An 18,450-nucleotide genomic window follows, 5' to 3' on the forward strand; every position below is an offset into this window, starting at 1 on the left:
GCCAACACAGTGAAACTGCTGTAAGTGAACCTTAGCAATGAAGTTGAGGGGCATAGAACTAAAACAATGATCTCAGCTCCATAAAGCTGAGCAGAACTGCAAACATAGGTTATGATTCTCTGTAAGTGCATCAGCATGAGCGAAAAGCATTTCACAGTTTCACATTATTTTTACATCCATTGCCGCTGATACACTGTAATCATAAATGCATAACCTCATTTTAATGATAAGGTTATTTTAATGTGAATTCACTCCAATTTTTATGTTCTCAGGTATCAAAACTTTTTTTATGCTGCCAATAATCACATACAGTTCCTCTTATGTCTAAGCAATACTTAGAGTTACTATCAGAGTGAAGACAAAAATGAGAGCTGCTAATTATGCTGCAAAGCAGCTACTGTAGACTTCAATAGCAAACAGTAGAGTTTACTAGCTTATTTTAGCCATCGTATTTTCAAATTGTTTCATTTTATTTTGGTAGTTGCATTTTTGAATGGGAGAAAATAAACAACTGATTAAAAAATAATGAACCAACATCAAAAGGAAAGAGAGTAGAATAGCAGGTAAGAGGAAAGATCAGCATATAGTGAAAGATTCAATAATGCATTACATTTCCTTCTAAACCTAAACTTCCAAAAACAGTAAGTGTGCCTATATCTTTACTACCATAACTAAAGATATGTCTAACACCACACAGCTGAAAACCTCAACTGTGTGCTTGCAGTGAATGACCATGATTGGCTTACATGTTTCCTGGTTTGGCTTTTATAAAGCATATGATTAGCTCTTTCTGTGGCAGGATAACCTCCTTCCTTGAAAGTTTCTCTGACATACTTCTGTTCAGTATTCTTTGAATCCCAATTCATTACATTACCATATCTCTGTTTTACCCTACAATACAGAGTATGCACACATGTAATTATGCCTTTCCGCTGTTCAGCGCCAACCACAGGTACAAGCACCATATGTCAGCTCAGCGTGGACTTCTTATCGCTGTGTAGAAGAACCTCATGAGCCATTCAATACAAAAAGTCTTTTGTCCTAAACAGGCATGGCTTTGTATTTGCTTTGATAAATTGTTTGGCTCTCTTAAAGAAAAGAAAAAGTCCCTGTTGCTATGCAACATCCTTTTACATCCTTTCAGCATCCAGCATAATGTCTGATACATGATTCTGGCTTAGCATAGAAATTTGAAAGTGCTGAACTTCATCCAATATACTGTTGCAAGTCTTGTTATACTAGGCAGTTTCATAAGGCTCCTACTGTTCCTTCATCTGGCTGACTATGTTCCCTTTTATTGGTTCTTTAATTGTCAAATTAGAACTGAGAAAATATGCAAATGTGGTCAACCAGTAATGTTAAACTTTTTTCTTTTCTGTAAAAAGTAGACTATGCTAGTTTAAGTGTTTAGGTGATAGAAGCAGTTTACTTGCATGGCTGTATTAGAATATATATTACCCTATCAGACCTATCAGCAATGCTAGGCAAGTGCGCTACAATGTGTAGTGTATGTTCTGTACTTTACATTTATAAACTAGGTCCACCATATTTTCATATATTGCACACATTTTACTCCTTGAAGTATCTCCAGTGTCTGGAAGTTCATCCTTTTTAAAAACCTGTTTCTTCTCACCACTTTCTGGAGACACCCAACACAACAAATTCCCTACTGCAGCTTTGAGAGGGCTGAATATAATGGACGCATGAGTTAAAAGTGTCACCCATTATGTTTCAAGATCTGTCTGCATCTGAAGCGCTGAGGCAAGCTGGTGGCATATCAATAATAGCTTCCCAGTGCCACTATTAGAACATCCTCAGAGCACAAGCAAGCACTGATTGAAAAGAAGAAAGATAATGACAGTTAATAAGAAGGAAAGCTGATTAAGCCATGGCCAGGATCTCTCTCGTTGCCTCTGTGCTCTTTCTCTCCCTGTTTCTCTTGCTTCTGCTCTCCCGTTGAATCATTCTGTCACTATGAAAATTACTGGCTTGTCCTTTTGACACTGCCATGATTAATTGCAGCAACATGAAGGTGTATATGGACCAATGCATTATTGTTACATTTTTGAAAAGGTTTTGAATTCATGATGTTGGTGAGGTGGGGGCATTTTGGCAGTGAACAGAGTGCAGGTGCTCTCATCATAGTCTATTCACAAGGGAATGCAAAACCCTTCTTATGCCACTCATTACTGCCTTGGCATTGTATATGGGCTTAGAATTGCATATCTCTTTTTTTCTGGGTTAATTCATTTTAGAATGAAGTAAGTGGTTTGTGTCTGGTTTCATTGTTTGCACATATTGAACTATGAAGTATTTTGGGATTTATAACAGAGCCATGATTGATAATCACTTTATTCCGTGCAATAGCACTGTAAGAGAATAATAGAGCCGCAATGCCAAAGGCCCTCAAAAATCCTCTTTTACATGAGAGTGAACATTCCAGTCCAGGTCCTGGGGCAGCAAAATGCAAAATGTATGGCATAAGCCACTGTCATGACTACAGACTATATAATGCACCTAATCTCCTACATGATACTACAGATGTACTTTTTATCTTTTCCCACAACATGTTTGGAAATCAACCCATCATAAAAGATCAGAATTGATCAATAAGAAAAACAAGTGCATTCATCAGAACGCATAATATCCAAAAAGGTGATTCTTCTAAAGTCATATCCGACAAAAGTGCCCATGTCACTTTGTGAAGCATTATCATCTTTTGGAGGCATGCATCACAATGAGAGACATCCTCAGTGTTATTTTGGCTGCTTTATAATCACATGTAGAAAATTAATCAGTGTTTGCTCTCTCATTTGTACAGAATGAAAGAAGTGATGTGCTTTCCATTATCTCTGCCTGTCAAACAAGGAAATGTGGGAAATGGGATTTTTAGCAAATTAGTAGGTAGCTTAAAGAAAAACAGACCAAGACAGCAGCGATGGCAGATGTGTCCTTAATTGTGCATAGATTTTTAGGATGAATTAGTTGGTTCAAATTAATATTTACAAGGACACAGGGTCCTGTTAACTTATTTTGTTGCAGCACGAATCATGCAATCATTTCAGAGAACAGTTTACAAGATGTTAAATATTGGCTTTGGAAAACTTTATTCCACTCTTACAGATTATTTTAATCCTAAATCCAATTTGTTCAGCATATGATGTCTTACAAGTTAGCATTCTGAGCTTGAAATATTCAATAACGTCTCACAAATATTGGTATAAGACAGAATGTTTTTAAAGCTTACGCATTCTACTAATTTGCATTTAATATCCACAAAGTATGGCTCAGCAAATCAGGCACAAGTAATGCAGAAGTAGTATCAAGTGGAAAATGTCTCAAAATTGATGATGGTAATACTGTTTAACACTGAGAAAAATTATTGTCACAATAAATATGACTAGTCTGTAATCATTTAGACAGCACAACAAATAATCTAAAAAGACTTGTGTCACTCAACTCCTCTTCGAAGACTTTCATATCGAATATGTCTATTTATATCGCTGTCTAAAGTGTTTCCATATCCATGTCCCACTGTACATACGATCTGTTAATGGGAGAGGAAAGGAGCAGAACTGCAGAATAATGAAACAGAAATAGAACTTTAGTTTCTCCCTGCAGCTACATTTGTGTCATTCATTTTATTCATGTCTTTGATAAAACATCCATTTATTCCTTTTCTTTTAACTAAACCAGACAGGTGACAAAAAACTTATTCTTGATATTTTGCTGGAAGTAACACCTCAATAATGTATTATTTCCAACATGTTGAGAGCTGACGTAACACAGGGCTCAGTGCACCCTGTTAAGTCATTCAGACATTTAATCAATATTTCTTTTATGGCTATAAATGAACTTGTCTGTTAATGTTTACGGAAACAAATCAGTTATCTAGGCTTACTGAATTCATTCCCTATTATACCAATCTATAGCCAACACAGGTGTTATTGTGTACCCACACCATTTTGTCCAACAAAAGCTCGAGAACAGGTGCATAGATCTTTCTAATCCGCACTGCTCTCCCTCCACCTGCTGTGATAATTAATGAGGTGCTGCAGTACACATTGACAAAAGCTTCTTCTCTACGCAAGTTGTTGAGTAGCTGTAGGAATTAGCAGCAGATGCAATAGGGTCATTGTGGATAAGGTTGATGTTTTCACTTCCCATTGTGCTATTGAATTTTAAGCTGTCACATGAGGTAGACTGGTAGAAAAATTTGGTGGAGGAAAAAGTGCCAATCACTACAACAACCGAAAGTAAGCAAACTTTGGAGAGAAAATTTGTTGTATCTCTGTACTGTAGGTGTTGTGCAGGTTTGAGCAACATCTGCTGTGCATTAGAAAGTTTTATGAGTAAGCTATAAATAACACAAAAATCCCCTGCAGCACAACACAGCTCATAATGATATTGTGTGTCCAGTAGCAGCAGGGCCCACGGAGGCAGCCTTGTCAATAATATTCATATTACAATTAACATTGATGTAACAGTGAATGTGACTCAAAAGGGTAAAGCTGTCCACTAAGTGTAAATATTTCAATATGACATTTGAAATGCTTTACTTTTGTACTAATTACTATAGTGTTAGGAAGCACTTTCTGTTGCATTTTGATAATAATGTCATATTAAAAAGGAAACAAGAAGGTAATAAGATGGAAGTAACAAATTATTGCCAAAAATCCAAGTAATTGTCTTGTATCAACAGTGGTGCTGAGTAGTATTACATTAAAGTTTATTTAATAACAACAGGTAATAATAACAGGTCAGAAACTGGTGGTAATTAGGTGGAAATAAAATATGCCTATAAGACTAATGTGTGGTAATAACATGACCCAGGACTGCAAATTGCAACACTATTTCTTTTTAATTACATATTAGTAACCTATTAAAGCAAACTTCAAGAAGTGTGATGATTACCTGGAAACATTTGTGGTAGTTTCACATTGGGATATACTGGTAATTTAGAACTGACCTTTACCCCGATGTTGATGATGTTCTTCTTGTTGTTGGGGATGGAAAACATCCAGTGCTGTGCTGTCACTTTAAATGTAAATCGTTCTTTTTGCTGGAAGAGTCATAAAATGTAAAGTTCCCTATTGCAAATATAATAAAAATTTACATACTAAGCAATGAACTGTAGAACTACAAATAATACTTTGAAAAAACTAAATTCAAATGACCAAAGGTTCCCCAAAGAGCTGCGGATTAAAATTTCTGTTCATTAACAGCACAAAAAATACCACAGGCTGTAACTACACAACCTTGTTTCAATGCTAATATCTGGAGGTTATGTGCAGAAATGGGAGTATGAATTCTCTATTGAGAGATAAGGCAGCTGGAGAAATTATGTGATGCATGAAATGCTAAGGAAACACTTGTAATATTCAGGGAAATCCCTGACTGCAGCACTAGCTACTGCAGAATGAAATAGGGAATGAGACAATTCTCAAATTAAAACGCCATTATTCTATATGTTTAACAATTAAGAAAGGAAAGAAATAAGAATGTGAGTGGTGCTGTTATGATGATAAAACACAGAGAACAAAAACTGAATATTTTCACATTCTATACTGAGTGTAATGGCTCTGTGGCAAAACAAAATTTACTGTGTGGGCTCTCTGTTCTTAATCTTTCCTGCCGATCTATTAATCCCACTGTATGCTGCCATCCCAGCCAACAGCCAAAAGACAGCGTAAGCAATAGGCTGTAACCATTCAGCTGCATTAAGCAGGTGAAACGACAGATATTGCGCTCAGTAGTTGTTGGCACCAAAATAGAACTAAAATGAGAATCAGTGTTGAAATTAATATGTCAATATTGTGTTTACCGCGCAGCTTGTGATACCTCCTGACCACATATTCTATTAGGGCAAAATTGAAGTCATGCATTTGTGTGTACTCTTCTGGTAAAGATAAAGTATCTAGTTAAATATGTCATTTTTTTTTCTTTTTTCCTCTCAACTCCATCTGTTTTTCTCTTTCAACGCCTCTCTGCCTAAAGGTATACTTTAAACGAGATGGTGAGCTGATAGAGGTGATCTCCTACACTCTACCGTCCGCCAACGACCAGGGGAGCAGCTCAGCAGGGGTGAGAGGAGCCAGGCCACTGATCAGCAGGGACCTTGATGACACTAAGTTACAGCGGTCCCTCTCCCTCTTGGATCCCGAAGGACGATCGCCCCGCTTGTACACAGAGAGCCCCCAACGTGTCCACACTCATGGACAACAGGCCTACGAACCCAGCCCTGCAACAGAGGTCATTCCAGAGACAGTAGTGAGCCGGGAGTTCCCCCGCTGGGTGCACAGCACAGACCCACTCTACTACTTTAGCCACACTCACATCCCCCAGAGTGATGGCTCTGTGGTGGTGCAGGCCCGACTTACTTGGACCCTCAACCCCCAGTTAGATAATGATGCCCTGTTCAGCTGCGAAGTGAAGCATCCAGCACTGTCCATGCCTATGCAGACAGAGGTCACTCTAGGTGAGTAGGATGCTGTCCAACTCATTGCTTTTGCATGCTGTACTCATTCCCACACAGACCTTTTGCTCATCTGTCCGCTTTTCCACTTCCCAGCCACCCAAAAAACCGCAAGACATACACTCGTTTCTCATTTCTTTTTTCTTTTAATCTCCTGCTGTCTCCTCGTATCCCGTTGCCGCACTTGGAGACCGACTGGGCCTCCTTATGTCTTCGTTGCAAATGTACTCAGAACAACACTGATTTTCATTTGATGCTGCTTAATTGTGTTACAGCTGAGCAGATTGCAAGTTTAACACTGAATGCAAAACTCACAGTGAATGACAGAGCAATTCATCGAGCTGTCTGTTGCTAGATTGAGTTAACTCAGGAGCGTTATTGAAAAAGTCAGCCTGAATTAGAGAAGTCAGATGAGAATTTAGACACACTGACCAACGTTTTATTATAGGAAAGGCACTCACAGAGATGCTCCACTTCTTCGAACCTCAGTGAAAACCTCCTTTAAGCTCTTCAGTAATATGCTTTAGTGTGTCAGAGACATAGTGTCTTAATTTTGCCGTTTCATCAGAAGGAGAAAAACGCAGTGGCATTAGGATTATTATTGTTTGTTCATCTGCAAACGATCAAAGGAGATGGAATAGCTACACAAATACTGATTTCAGAGAACAGGAGTCACACTTTATGGGAAAACTTAGCATTAAGTTTTAATAGCATCTGATCGAAGAGAGAGACACACATACTCTGACTTTAAAAATTTTGTTTTTGGGGGTTTTTTTTATTCCAAAAACAAAGATGGCATCCAGCATATCCAATTAACACTTCAAAGGCAGTACGTTGGCATCACAGTCCTGGATAGAAGCCAGCAGTCGTAACATGATAAACAGAGACAATATCTTCCATGAAAAGTTAGCAGTGTTTGAAAGCAAAAGAGGCTCTGAATGAGGAGGCTGTGGCTGGCTTACCATTGCAGTGTCACATCCTCGCCTTTCATTTAATTAAAAGTCCCCATTTTCAGTGCTGGTGAGCAGCAATGGTTACATTGTTCATCTATAGGAAATGTTATTACGTTAAGTACTTAGAGAATGCATTTACAAATTAATTACCAACTTAAAAGTGGAAAATACAATGCATGAAGGAGATGATGTTTTCGTGTCAATATTTTTTTTAGCTTTACAAATACCCTGCCTCAATATTACGTAAATAAATAAATAAATAAAAACTAATTTATTAATTTATTGCTTAATGGGTTTATCTTTTTTTCTTTTAAGTGCTAGACCAAACCTTCCAAAAGCAGTGATTCACCCAGAGACAAGAGTGTGAGGTTGTTGATGATGATTATTATGATTAAATCCAGGCTCCATTTTTCTTTCTTTAGTAGAAGAAAGAAAAAGATTATCAGAATTGTTACTGTGAGAATAAAACTTCTACGGGCCAGAATAAAATATAGTTTTAAACAAAATGGTTTCGTAAAATCAATAACTTAGAATTGTAACTCACCTGTTCAAGTCTGAAGGAAACAGAAAATTGCTAAAGTTATACTATTAAATGTTTGTTGCTTTTTCCTCTTCATTAAGGTGTTGGAAGTCTCACTGTGAACAAGCATAGATTATTGGCTGCAAACTGGTATGGATACAGAGCAAAGAGATCTGAATAAATGACACTGATTGACTGATTACAACTAAAGTTTTCTTAAATATCTGGGAGAGTGCAATGGGACTGTATGCAGTTCTAAAAAAAAATCTGATATTTTGTTAGTCAATACAACTGAAAGGTCTAGTATTGGGGGATCAGGCAGCATTGACTGAGGACATATATGGTACCTATAGAACAATTTTTAAATTAAAATTGTTCAAAATGTATTCATTTATAATATCTACACTGTATTTATGAACTAAATGGCAGGTCTGACACATGTAAATGGCATGTGTTGTTTGTTTGTTAAAGGGAGAATTTACAGCAACTTTTATAGCTGGTATCATGAGTTTAAAAACCCACATACAAGTAAGACAATGTTTTATGGAATAAAGGCTTTATCTTCTTGAATTTAAACCTGACAACATCCTATGAAGAAAGTAAAAATGTACTTCTTTGAACTATTCAAGTGTGCTATTAAGGGATATCTGTAAAGACACTTGCCATATATGATAAAAACCATAATAATGAATTTCTAGCTATCTACAGCAAATTGATACTTTGAGTCACTTTCTCTCACACTCCTCTGACTCCTGTAATGGTTAGGCAACACATTATTCCTGAGGAAAAAAAGTTTGACAAAAATGTAGTGGGGATTTTAGGTTTAGTGTTATTTCCTCACAACTTGTATGCCAAAAAGACCTTATGCCAGATTCCATATGTGTATGTGGGTAAATAGGTTGAATCTGCAGGGCATCAATTAGAGGAGATGGGACACTCCTTTCTGTTGAAGCTTTTGGATCAGTTTTCTGTCCAGATTGACAAGGGAAGTGTTCATTTTAGGCAAAAATCATGTATATAGTGTATGGTATATGGTGGATTAATAATTAGTTGTGGACTGATTTTCCTGAATTTTTTGTTGGTGAGCATGTATTGTAGTTGTGATTTGCTCATTTTACGTTATTATAGAGCTATTTTATCTGTTAGCACACTATTTAGGTTCTTTGACATTTGTTTTTGTTGTTTTTTTATTGTTTGTTTTTGGATAGCAATAGAGTTCTAACGAAATAATAGAGGCTTCACCTGTCGTTGGCACTGTACTTATATCAATTTGTTGATGGTTTTAAACTTTTAATGGAAATCATTGATATTGAGAAAAATATGAAATATTACCAGCCATATCCCTGAAGAGGATCTACTGCCTAACAAAGCCCTTTGGCCCTTATTTAAAAACCAATTGTTGCGACTGGCATTGTCACTTTTTCAAATGGGAATTTCTCATACCACAAAATCGTCTTTTAAAATGTAATAACTGTCACCCTCATCTCCCAAGTGAATAGAAATATAGTACATCACTTGCTAGAGGGAGGCAGGCGGCATCAGTTGAAGGTATAATGGCACGAGCTGTCTTCGCAAGACAAAGTAAATTGCTGTAAGGATTCTAACAGCTCTTTGCCTTTTTTGCATGTTGATAATACAGATGACACAACCTGGGGGAAATGGGCCCTGTGAAACTCTTGCTAAATGTCAAAAGTGTTAATATTTTGACAAGCCTTTCTGTGCTGTGTTTGAAGTCATTAATTTAGCACTACCTTTGTTCTTTTAAAGAGATGGAAGAAGCATCAGTAGAAAAAAAATGAGAACAGAAAATGTGCGTTTGTTGATTGTTGATTGAGCGTACTTGAAATTCAAAGCATTCACTGACCTGCTCAGAGCTTGATCCATCTTGGAATGGAAGAGTATTTAGGAAAAAAAGGTAATATGGTTGTGATTCACGTACCAAATTGTGTTGAATATTATTGCCAGACTAAATGGCACTAGGTTTCTAGAGTATATCAGTAACTCTAATTCAATGTGACTGTGTAAAACAGCTCACCTTAGGATTCTCATCGCTTACATACCCAGTTCATTTATTATGCAGTTGTAACTGGATAATTGCACTCATACACACACCCTCTTGGTTCTCTCAGGTGTGTTTGGTCAGGAAATGAAAGGGAGATCTTTTCAGTGCTCATAAGTAATAAATCTTTCAGAGATTTAATATCGCCACAGGAGACAGAACGACAGTCTGACAATCGACCAATGTTGTATCACACTTCATGAATATTCATGATTGGCTCTGTGCTCACCATACAAATGAAAATGAATCTGGTGCTGGTCTTCACAAGTCTAAAAAAGTGACTCACCTTTATGAGATCATGACCATTTTATTCATGAACGTCAGTTCATTCATGAACAGTGTATCCTAAAAATTAAAATAAGTTTTTGGCTTGGATTTATTAGAATATAATTAGACAAGAGATGGAAATGTCACCACACCCTACAGCAGTGAAAAGGACTCCAGGAATTTAAACAGTCCAGTCTTTGCTGTGCCAGGTCCTGATCATCAGGTGCTCCGTTTCAGGAACACATCTGTGATCTGTGTGTGCGTTTGCATGTCTGAATATTTATGAGGATTATGTGTGTGCATGTAATGTGTTGCAGTATGTCGCTATGTTGTGACTTTGTTCAACTGCAACATAATTCCATGGTCATCGGTCTGTCTTATTTTAGTGTTTTTAGCCACCTAGTGTGTAAGGTAACTCTAAGAAACACATAGCATGGGGCCTGATTCATCATGATGGTACAATCTGGCAGTCAGTCAGGCCTCTAAATTCAGCTGCAAGCCTCTTCACCTTCTCTTTCTAAACCGAACCAGTCACCCGGCTAATACGGTAGGTTCCCTTCAATGGTTTAAGTCTGGTGTACAGCTGGGCAGACCTGTTGATTCCTTCTCTTGATATTAAAGCACACCTGATGCATGGTGTGCAGTTGCTTTTCTGGGGGGCATGTTTATTCTCTGACCTCTCTTAAAGTCATAACAGTTCTTTCTTTAAGAAGTTGGGCCTTAAGTGACATTAGGTCTCATGGGACCGTGGCTCATTTCTCCTGTGATGCCCTCACCTCAAAGAAGCTGTATCATGTCCATCACGCTGCATGCTGCCATAATCAAAGATGGTGACGTAGGACGCCATCTGTCACTGCTGGAGCAAATCCCAGAAATCGGCCATCATCTTCCCAGCCATATGCCTGGCGAGCTCTATGTGACGCCATGACACCAGTATTTAAAAATACCCTTCTGTTAGTGTGTAGGAGGTGGAAATACAGTGCTTCACACTACCATGCCAAAACTAGCCTGTTAAATGCCATCCGTCTTCAGCGTGAGATGGAACACTCATGTCAAATTTCTCACATGATGTCTCCGGTTTGGATGCCAGGGCTAAGATGTGATTATTTTGCCTGAGTTTGATTTTTCTTTTTTAAGGTTGCTGTTGCCAAAATTTCTTTTTGGAATTTGCACCCGTTTACGCTGCTTGGGGTCTGAACAGATACATCAGCTTGTAGAGAATAACAAGTTTTGCTAATAACAACAATAAAAATAATGATGATGACTATGATGATATTTAATAATATCGCTTTTCAGTCGCTTCTTTTGCAAATTTTCATGGAATTAAATTGCTTTTGTTTCTGCTTTATATAACATTCCCTAGGAGAGGATGTTATACTGTGGACAGTGTCACACGCACAATCCACAGTGTAATTTCTGAATCCATTAGTCTGATACAGGCTGGTAGTCATTGACTGCCTAAGAAAAGTCTGTGATTCATTAGTAGCATTGGACAGTTTGTTTCCAGATTAATTGCCGAAAAGTATAGGTCATTTGTCTGTTTATTTATTTATGCTTTAGTTCATCAATGAAAGCAAACACCCTGTGTGATTTATATTAAGAGTTGGAACCAAATTAAACAGAAGAACTCCTGGGTTGCATTGTACAGGCGTTACTGATAGGATACTCTTAGCCTGAGTCTCATTGCATGTGATGCTCAGTCCATTTGTTTAACATATGGAACTGTGCAGCATCTGGAGCAGTTATCTTTAGGGGAGCTGTTAATCATCACAAATCGTGCAGAACCTGCTTATATTGTCCTAATGCAGCGTGCTGTGCAGTTTAGCTGCAATGAAATGACTTACCTTCATTTTTTTTAATAGCATTATGCAAATCATTCATTTTATCTCAACACTACATGCGCAGGACAATCGCTGGCCCCTCACAATTCCATGATATTAGAATCTGGCTACTCCCTCTCCTACTTGCGCCTCATTGTTTTAGATGGTCTAAATGAAAGCCATCTGGGGGCTGCTGTCCGCACCAAGACAAGGGAATTAGCTCTGTGAGTGTCCCTTATCTCACTGCCTCCACACTCCACCCGTTTCACTCCCATTCTCCTCTAGTAATGAGTATCTACCCAATTTAGTTCCTTTTCTCTCCAAAGGGGAATAAATCCAGCACAGTTCTTTGGATGAAAGAACCTGAAGGTCCCTCACCTCTCGGCCTGTGACCTTAATAGACAGGAAATTGTATTTGTATCCCTCCCTCTGCGACCAAACAGGTATCCAGCAGGATTTGCTCCCCATATTCAGTACAATGACCTTTGTCTCTCTGTCTTTTTTTCTTTTCAGCTGCTCCAAAGGGTCCTAAACTTTTGATGTCCCCCAGCAGGGCAAAGGTAGGGGACACAGTGCGCATCACTGTGCAAGGATTCCAGGTAGGATCGCCAGGGGTAAGTGCATGGGGTTTTAAGAAAATGAAAGACTAATTAAGTCTGCAATAGGAGGAGATTGGTGCACATGTGCAGTGAAGCCTGTTTAGTTTTCCTCTTTAGTGACCACTTTGCTGGGCACAGGCATATTTTCTTTAACCTATTTATTCAAGCATGTGCAATATTTATTTTGAAAAAAATGGATTTACATTTCAACATTTTGCTTAAAGTTAGTAAAGTTAGTACACCCAAAATGCCAAACATTGCAGCTTTTCAGAATGTTTGTTTTCAATAAATCTTCAAATGTAAAACTAAAACTAAAGAATTAAAATGAATAAATTCAAAAGTACATGCTTATGTTAGGTTGGAAACTATGCTATCAGCTTTGATGCTGCTTTCAGACTTCCTGATTTCTTTTCCCAAATAGGAGCAGGTGTCTTTTGTGTGAATGGTCTCTGGGTGGTCCTGATATCTTTGACAGAAATGACACATTGAGAGTCAGTCAGGTGAATCGAATATGGCTAATCCTGATATAAAACAGCCTAATGGTGCACAGCGCAGGTGCCCTTTGTTACTTTGTAGTCTATAGGAATCATACTTCAGATTTCAAATTTAATTTAATGAAATGAAATTTATGAAATTTTATGGAACAAAGTTAAAATTCTGGATTGTTGTTGTTGTCAGTTTAGTACACTGAGTTATTGACGTCAAAGATTTATACATGCATGTCTGCCCAGTGACCTTAAGATTATTTTAAAGCTTTTTTTTTAACAGGGTTAAGTTTGGTTATTATAAACAGGCTTGACTGTGGCACGCAGCCAGTTGGGCCCTTCGGCAGCGTAGGCATCAGTTCGTACAGATTGATCAGAAAGCAAATTTCCCTTATCCTTCCCCGGGCCCTAGGCTTTGGGGTTTCACAATAGATACGATACTGTGCCAAGACTAATAATTTTGCTGCCTGCCTTTGTGATGAAATAAGATGTTCCTCTGCGGAATTTGTTGTTGATGCTTCTTTTACAGAGGATTTTTTTTTCTGTTCCTTCTCATTGATGTGTTGTTTGTTTGTCAGTCTTGAATATGTTTTTAATTATATTCGTATTATTATACAGCAGTATTCATTACATCATTGTCTTAAAAACAAGTGCAACAAGTTCAAGTTTAAGATTGTTCTGTCTTAAAACACAGTAGACTTGCTCACATCTATAGTAGAGTATACACTGTGCTTGAAAAACTGTGGAAGAAGGGCAAACTGCAGTAGCTGAAAATGTTGTTTGTTTTGCTTCACTCTGCATTTGTGAATTTGCCAAATAAGCTAGCTCTTGAGTTCATGGACCTCTGTAGGAAAAACTACTCTTGAGCAGAAACAGCCACACTGACGGTTACTTTTTCAGCACAGTTAGTGATAGCACATACAGGACTTCAGTTCTACACTAACTTCATGTGGTATGTTTTTCTCAAAATGTGAGGTTATGGTGCTGACATTTCAATACATCCCTAAGTCGGGGCTCTGGTCCTCTGGAGCCCTGGAGACTGGAGCATGTTTTTTAGAAATCTTTTAAATGTGTCTTTTTTTGTCATGTAATTTTTCCTTTGAGGATGCATAGTTAGAGTGATACAAACGCCTATCTGTGTAAAACTGTTGTAAAGTGAAGCATGATTATTAATGCATGTTGTTAACTTGCCTTTGCATTAGGGGGAAATTGGAGCTTGTATTATTCATGTATACTTTGCTGTTAATCTCTTGGCTGACACTCACAGACTTTCTTTGTTCTGCCCTTTCAACACCATTCATCTGCATTTTTTTTCTTTTCGTTCCTATTTTTCTTTCCATTCCATTTGGGTGTTGATAGAACGAGGTTTTCCCTGAGCCACTCTTCACCTGGACGAGGGTGGGGGGCCGCCTGCTGGATGGGAGCACTCAGCGAGAGGGGAGGGAGCTGATTTTGGAGAGAGTGCCAGCTGAGCTTAACGGCTCCATGTATCGTTGCACAGCCCAGAATCCTCTGGGTTCCACAGATACGCACACTCGCCTCATAGTCTTCGGTATGTACGCTGAACTCTGCAACATACTCTGGTCCCATTCTGAAGCAGCTGCTACACTAGCAGTTAAACTGAAATCATATTTAATTTTGACGAATTATTTAGGGGACAATAAATATGAAATAATGTTTGTCACAGTTTCACAGGCACACATTTTACACATTTAAATGTCAAAGAAAATTGCGTAATTCTACAAAATTCGTTTTAATGTATCTATAATATCTTTGAAGAATACTTAAGAGATTTATGTGACCGCTTTTAGGTATAAATCATTAATGCTGTTGAGTGTGTGATTAATAAGAGATTGTAATTGCTTCCACAATGCATTCTTTTAAGGGCAGCACTTTTGAGAATAACTATTCTCTAGCAAGGGATTTAGTGACTATTCCATTAATGGCATGTCCTCAGCTGTTCTCACTTAAACACCAAAACACAACTATGGTATCAAAGGCTCATGCTAAAATCAAAAGACTTTGTTGTTGGCAGTGTTAGAAAAGTACTTCATTTGCTGGTGTTGATGTGGGAGCTGGAATGCTTACAGGTTCTGTTATGTCTGTGTGCCCTGCTCCTCTGGCTCTGTTTGCACTGGACACTCATGGAAGAACTGGGATCTACCTTTCTGAGAGTTCCAATGAAATGACTTCTGTTACAGCTAAATGTCACTTTGCACGAGTGCATTGACAATTTAATCTGTCGGTCCCGTGTTGAAACATAGCCCCTGACTCACTTTTCCCTGAAAAGTCATATTGTAAATGATATCCAGTAATTAAATTGGTTTATTTGAATGACCTCATGGCTAAAAAGGCTACAGCAGAGTTACAGCCAGAAGTAGGCAGACATTACTTGTCTTTAAGTCAGCTAAAATAATACCTTTTTAAATGTATGTTCAATGTTACCTGTAAAATCTAAGCACATCTTTCTTGATGACTGTCTATAGTTTCTCTGTAGCAGCAACGCTGCCAAGCCTGCATGCATACCAGATGCAAAAAGATGCTGGGTCATCTTTGAGTGGAGCTACTGTGAAGCATTCATGTAACAGAGACCTGTATTTGGAAGTGCGATAACTATAGATAGATACAGCCACTCCTCTTACGCAGTCCTTGTGTAAAGAGAATTTTTGACACTTGTACTATACAGATGTCAAGTTAAGCAAGAAAAACTGGGAGATTTCTTTGGGAAGTTTAGAAATGTGTAGTATGCAGCTTGACACCATTTTTGTACTTGAGCAACTCTGAAACAAAGAACATGTTATCCTCATGTTATCCTCATTTCTTTCTATCTCTGCACCTGAAACACTCCTTTGAACAGGGTTTAAGTGTGTCACAAATGTACAAATTACTGGGCAGGTCTAATAAGAAGCCACTTTAAGGGAAAAGTGCCACTTTAGGCGGGCGTTACCTTGAGAAGCGTTTTGCTAGGAAGTGCACTAATGTCTATTTAACACCCTGATGCATCCTCAGGTGTCATGGGCTATGTGCCTAGTATGGCCCATCTGTCTGCCTTCTCCTTGTAGATTGCCTTCACTCACTCTAAGGGGAAGTAAATGGTGATTAAGTGACCTTGGCACCATCCCCCATGGCCTTGAGATGAGACACCTGCCGGGGTAGGGGGGATGAAGAGATAGAAGTACTTGGGGGCTCTGCTCACTTCACTAAATGTTCAGTATACATCATCAAGAATAATAGAGTATAATGATAGCTTGCTATAGAGACGCTCCGCCAATGACAAGCAGCGTTCACGTCTTGATGATGTACATTTCTAGCCACCCTCAGTGATAATATCCAGTCAGATTACTTTGAAGTGAGTCAGCAGAAATGAGAAACCCAGTAGGGACAAACACACAGGCAGACAACTGTACTTCACACACATGCAGAGACACGCAAATATGTATGCCTATGCAAATGTGCTGGGCAGGCAAACACAAGCGTGCATATGGAGAGTGCAGACACTAATTTCTCTGGGCATCTCAGAGGAGCTTCTATCTTAATATGGTTGCAATGAAACAAGTAAAGTTTCACACTGTGCTTTATATGTGGCTTCCACCTGCTCATATACAACATCTAACATCCAAAAATAGCTCACAAAGTGGAATTAAAGGTTGTTGCCAATGCTCTGAAAACCCACTGCTCCCTTTTTTGCATTTACTTCATCCCTATGAGGTCTTTGAAACTACATGGTCAGAGAGGATTGTGCAGGGTAGACACCAGTGCTGCTTATTAAAGGTGCAGTAGGTTTCTCCAAACGTCTTTCTAAGACTGCCTTGCCACAGCTTTAGTTCACGGATCGCAGTGCTGCTAAAAATTTGTCTAGGTTGTTGTTTTGCAGTGCTGTGTGTTCCCAGGTCCATTTGCAGCCCCAGCCTTTCCGACTGGGGACCTGCCATTTAGCATGTGCTACAGGAACTTCATAGTTCAGTGTCACTAAAAGCTACAGCTTTTGTCAGATATTGCTGCTGAAGTTTTCCTTCTTTGTTTGCATATAATTCAGTTCTATACATAAACTGTGTCTACATTAATGGTTGATTGTTTCCCTGATCTTTCTTTTTTTGTCCTTTCAACAGAAAATCCAAGCATGATGAAAAACACACAGAATCTAAACAGTAAGTATTTCAACCACAGAACTGACAAGCATTCAGTGTATGTGTTTTTCATAATAATGCATCTCATAATTCTGGCTGTATTGTTTGATCATCACATTTTCAGACATGCTGTATGTAATATGAGAACCAACTGTGACACTGCAGTCGGTTCAGTGAGAAAATGTGTGCAGAAACGTAGCACTGATCAAAGTACCAAATTCTTTAGCTGACTGCGGTTTCGACATTCAGCGTATTGACAGATGGATGTTTTTTGATTCTGCCCTGAATACTTTGCCCCAGATACACTGCATGAGAGTGATTCATTCAGGATTAATCTTTGCTGATGTTCAGTACCAGCAAGCAACAAACCCTTCCACTGACTAACCGTGCCTGTCACTTATGGCTAAGTGTGAGATTATCGGTGTTTCATATATGCATTGGTGCCTCATTTGCGGCTTCTGAGATTATCATATGTAAAGATGAGGGATTGTCAGGAGAAGCCGCAGGGCTGTGACAACAACCTTTCCATCTTTCCTGTTTTCTTGCCCCTCCCTCTCTCTTTTAGCTCTAATTTTTTTCTGTTTGTCTTTCAGTTCTATCTCCCTGGCTTTTGTACTCACTTTCTATCTCCCAGTGCCAGTTTCTCTTAGTGCTTCATCCATTTTTGGTAGCTCTTTTCCTTTTGTCACCACCTTATTTCCCTCTCTCTGCTTTTTCTATTTTCCCTCCTCCATCATATTTATTTTTCCTGTTTTTTTCTCTTGAGCCTAGCTCACAATCTCTGTTTTTGATGCAGATTTTCCATCACGTCGGCCTCATGTGGAGTGCAGATTATGCTGTAGTATAAGAAAACATTCAGAGCTGGTTAAAAGCCAGACTCTGGATTCTTGACTGGTGGGTTTCTGAATCATGACTCACCAAGACTCAAATAAGAACATAATCATATAGAGACAGAAATCAGGGTTTAGATACAGAAATAGGGATAACTCAGTTAAACATATGGAGACTCTTTCTAGTGTAATTTCCCCCCATGCTCCGAAAAGTGATGAAGTACAGCATGACACTATTTGTGGATTAGTTCACACAGGAGTGTATTTATTAGCTGTTGTAAATTGTAACTTCTCTTACTTTTAGATGCAAAAGGA

General features: G+C 38.5%; 1 protein-coding gene across 1 annotated transcript in view; it reads left to right on the forward strand.

Moving 5' to 3' along the window:
* The window catches only part of igsf21a (immunoglobin superfamily, member 21a), a 203,676-nt gene that overhangs the window by 176,593 nt on the left and 8,633 nt on the right, over window positions 1-18,450 (forward strand). The window contains exons 6-9 of the mRNA XM_085354552.1: window positions 5,998-6,478; window positions 12,608-12,708; window positions 14,538-14,730; window positions 17,288-17,326. Of these exons, the coding sequence (XP_085210678.1) occupies window positions 5,998-6,478; window positions 12,608-12,708; window positions 14,538-14,730; window positions 17,288-17,326 (814 nt within the window). The remainder of the gene's footprint in view (window positions 1-5,997; window positions 6,479-12,607; window positions 12,709-14,537; window positions 14,731-17,287; window positions 17,327-18,450) is intronic.

This window comes from Diplotaxodon limnothrissa, linkage group LG5, assembly GCF_057381915.1.
Source record: "Diplotaxodon limnothrissa isolate DT_005_m linkage group LG5, D_limnothrissa_male_GT1.1, whole genome shotgun sequence".
NCBI classification, from domain to species: Eukaryota; Metazoa; Chordata; class Actinopteri; order Cichliformes; family Cichlidae; genus Diplotaxodon; species Diplotaxodon limnothrissa.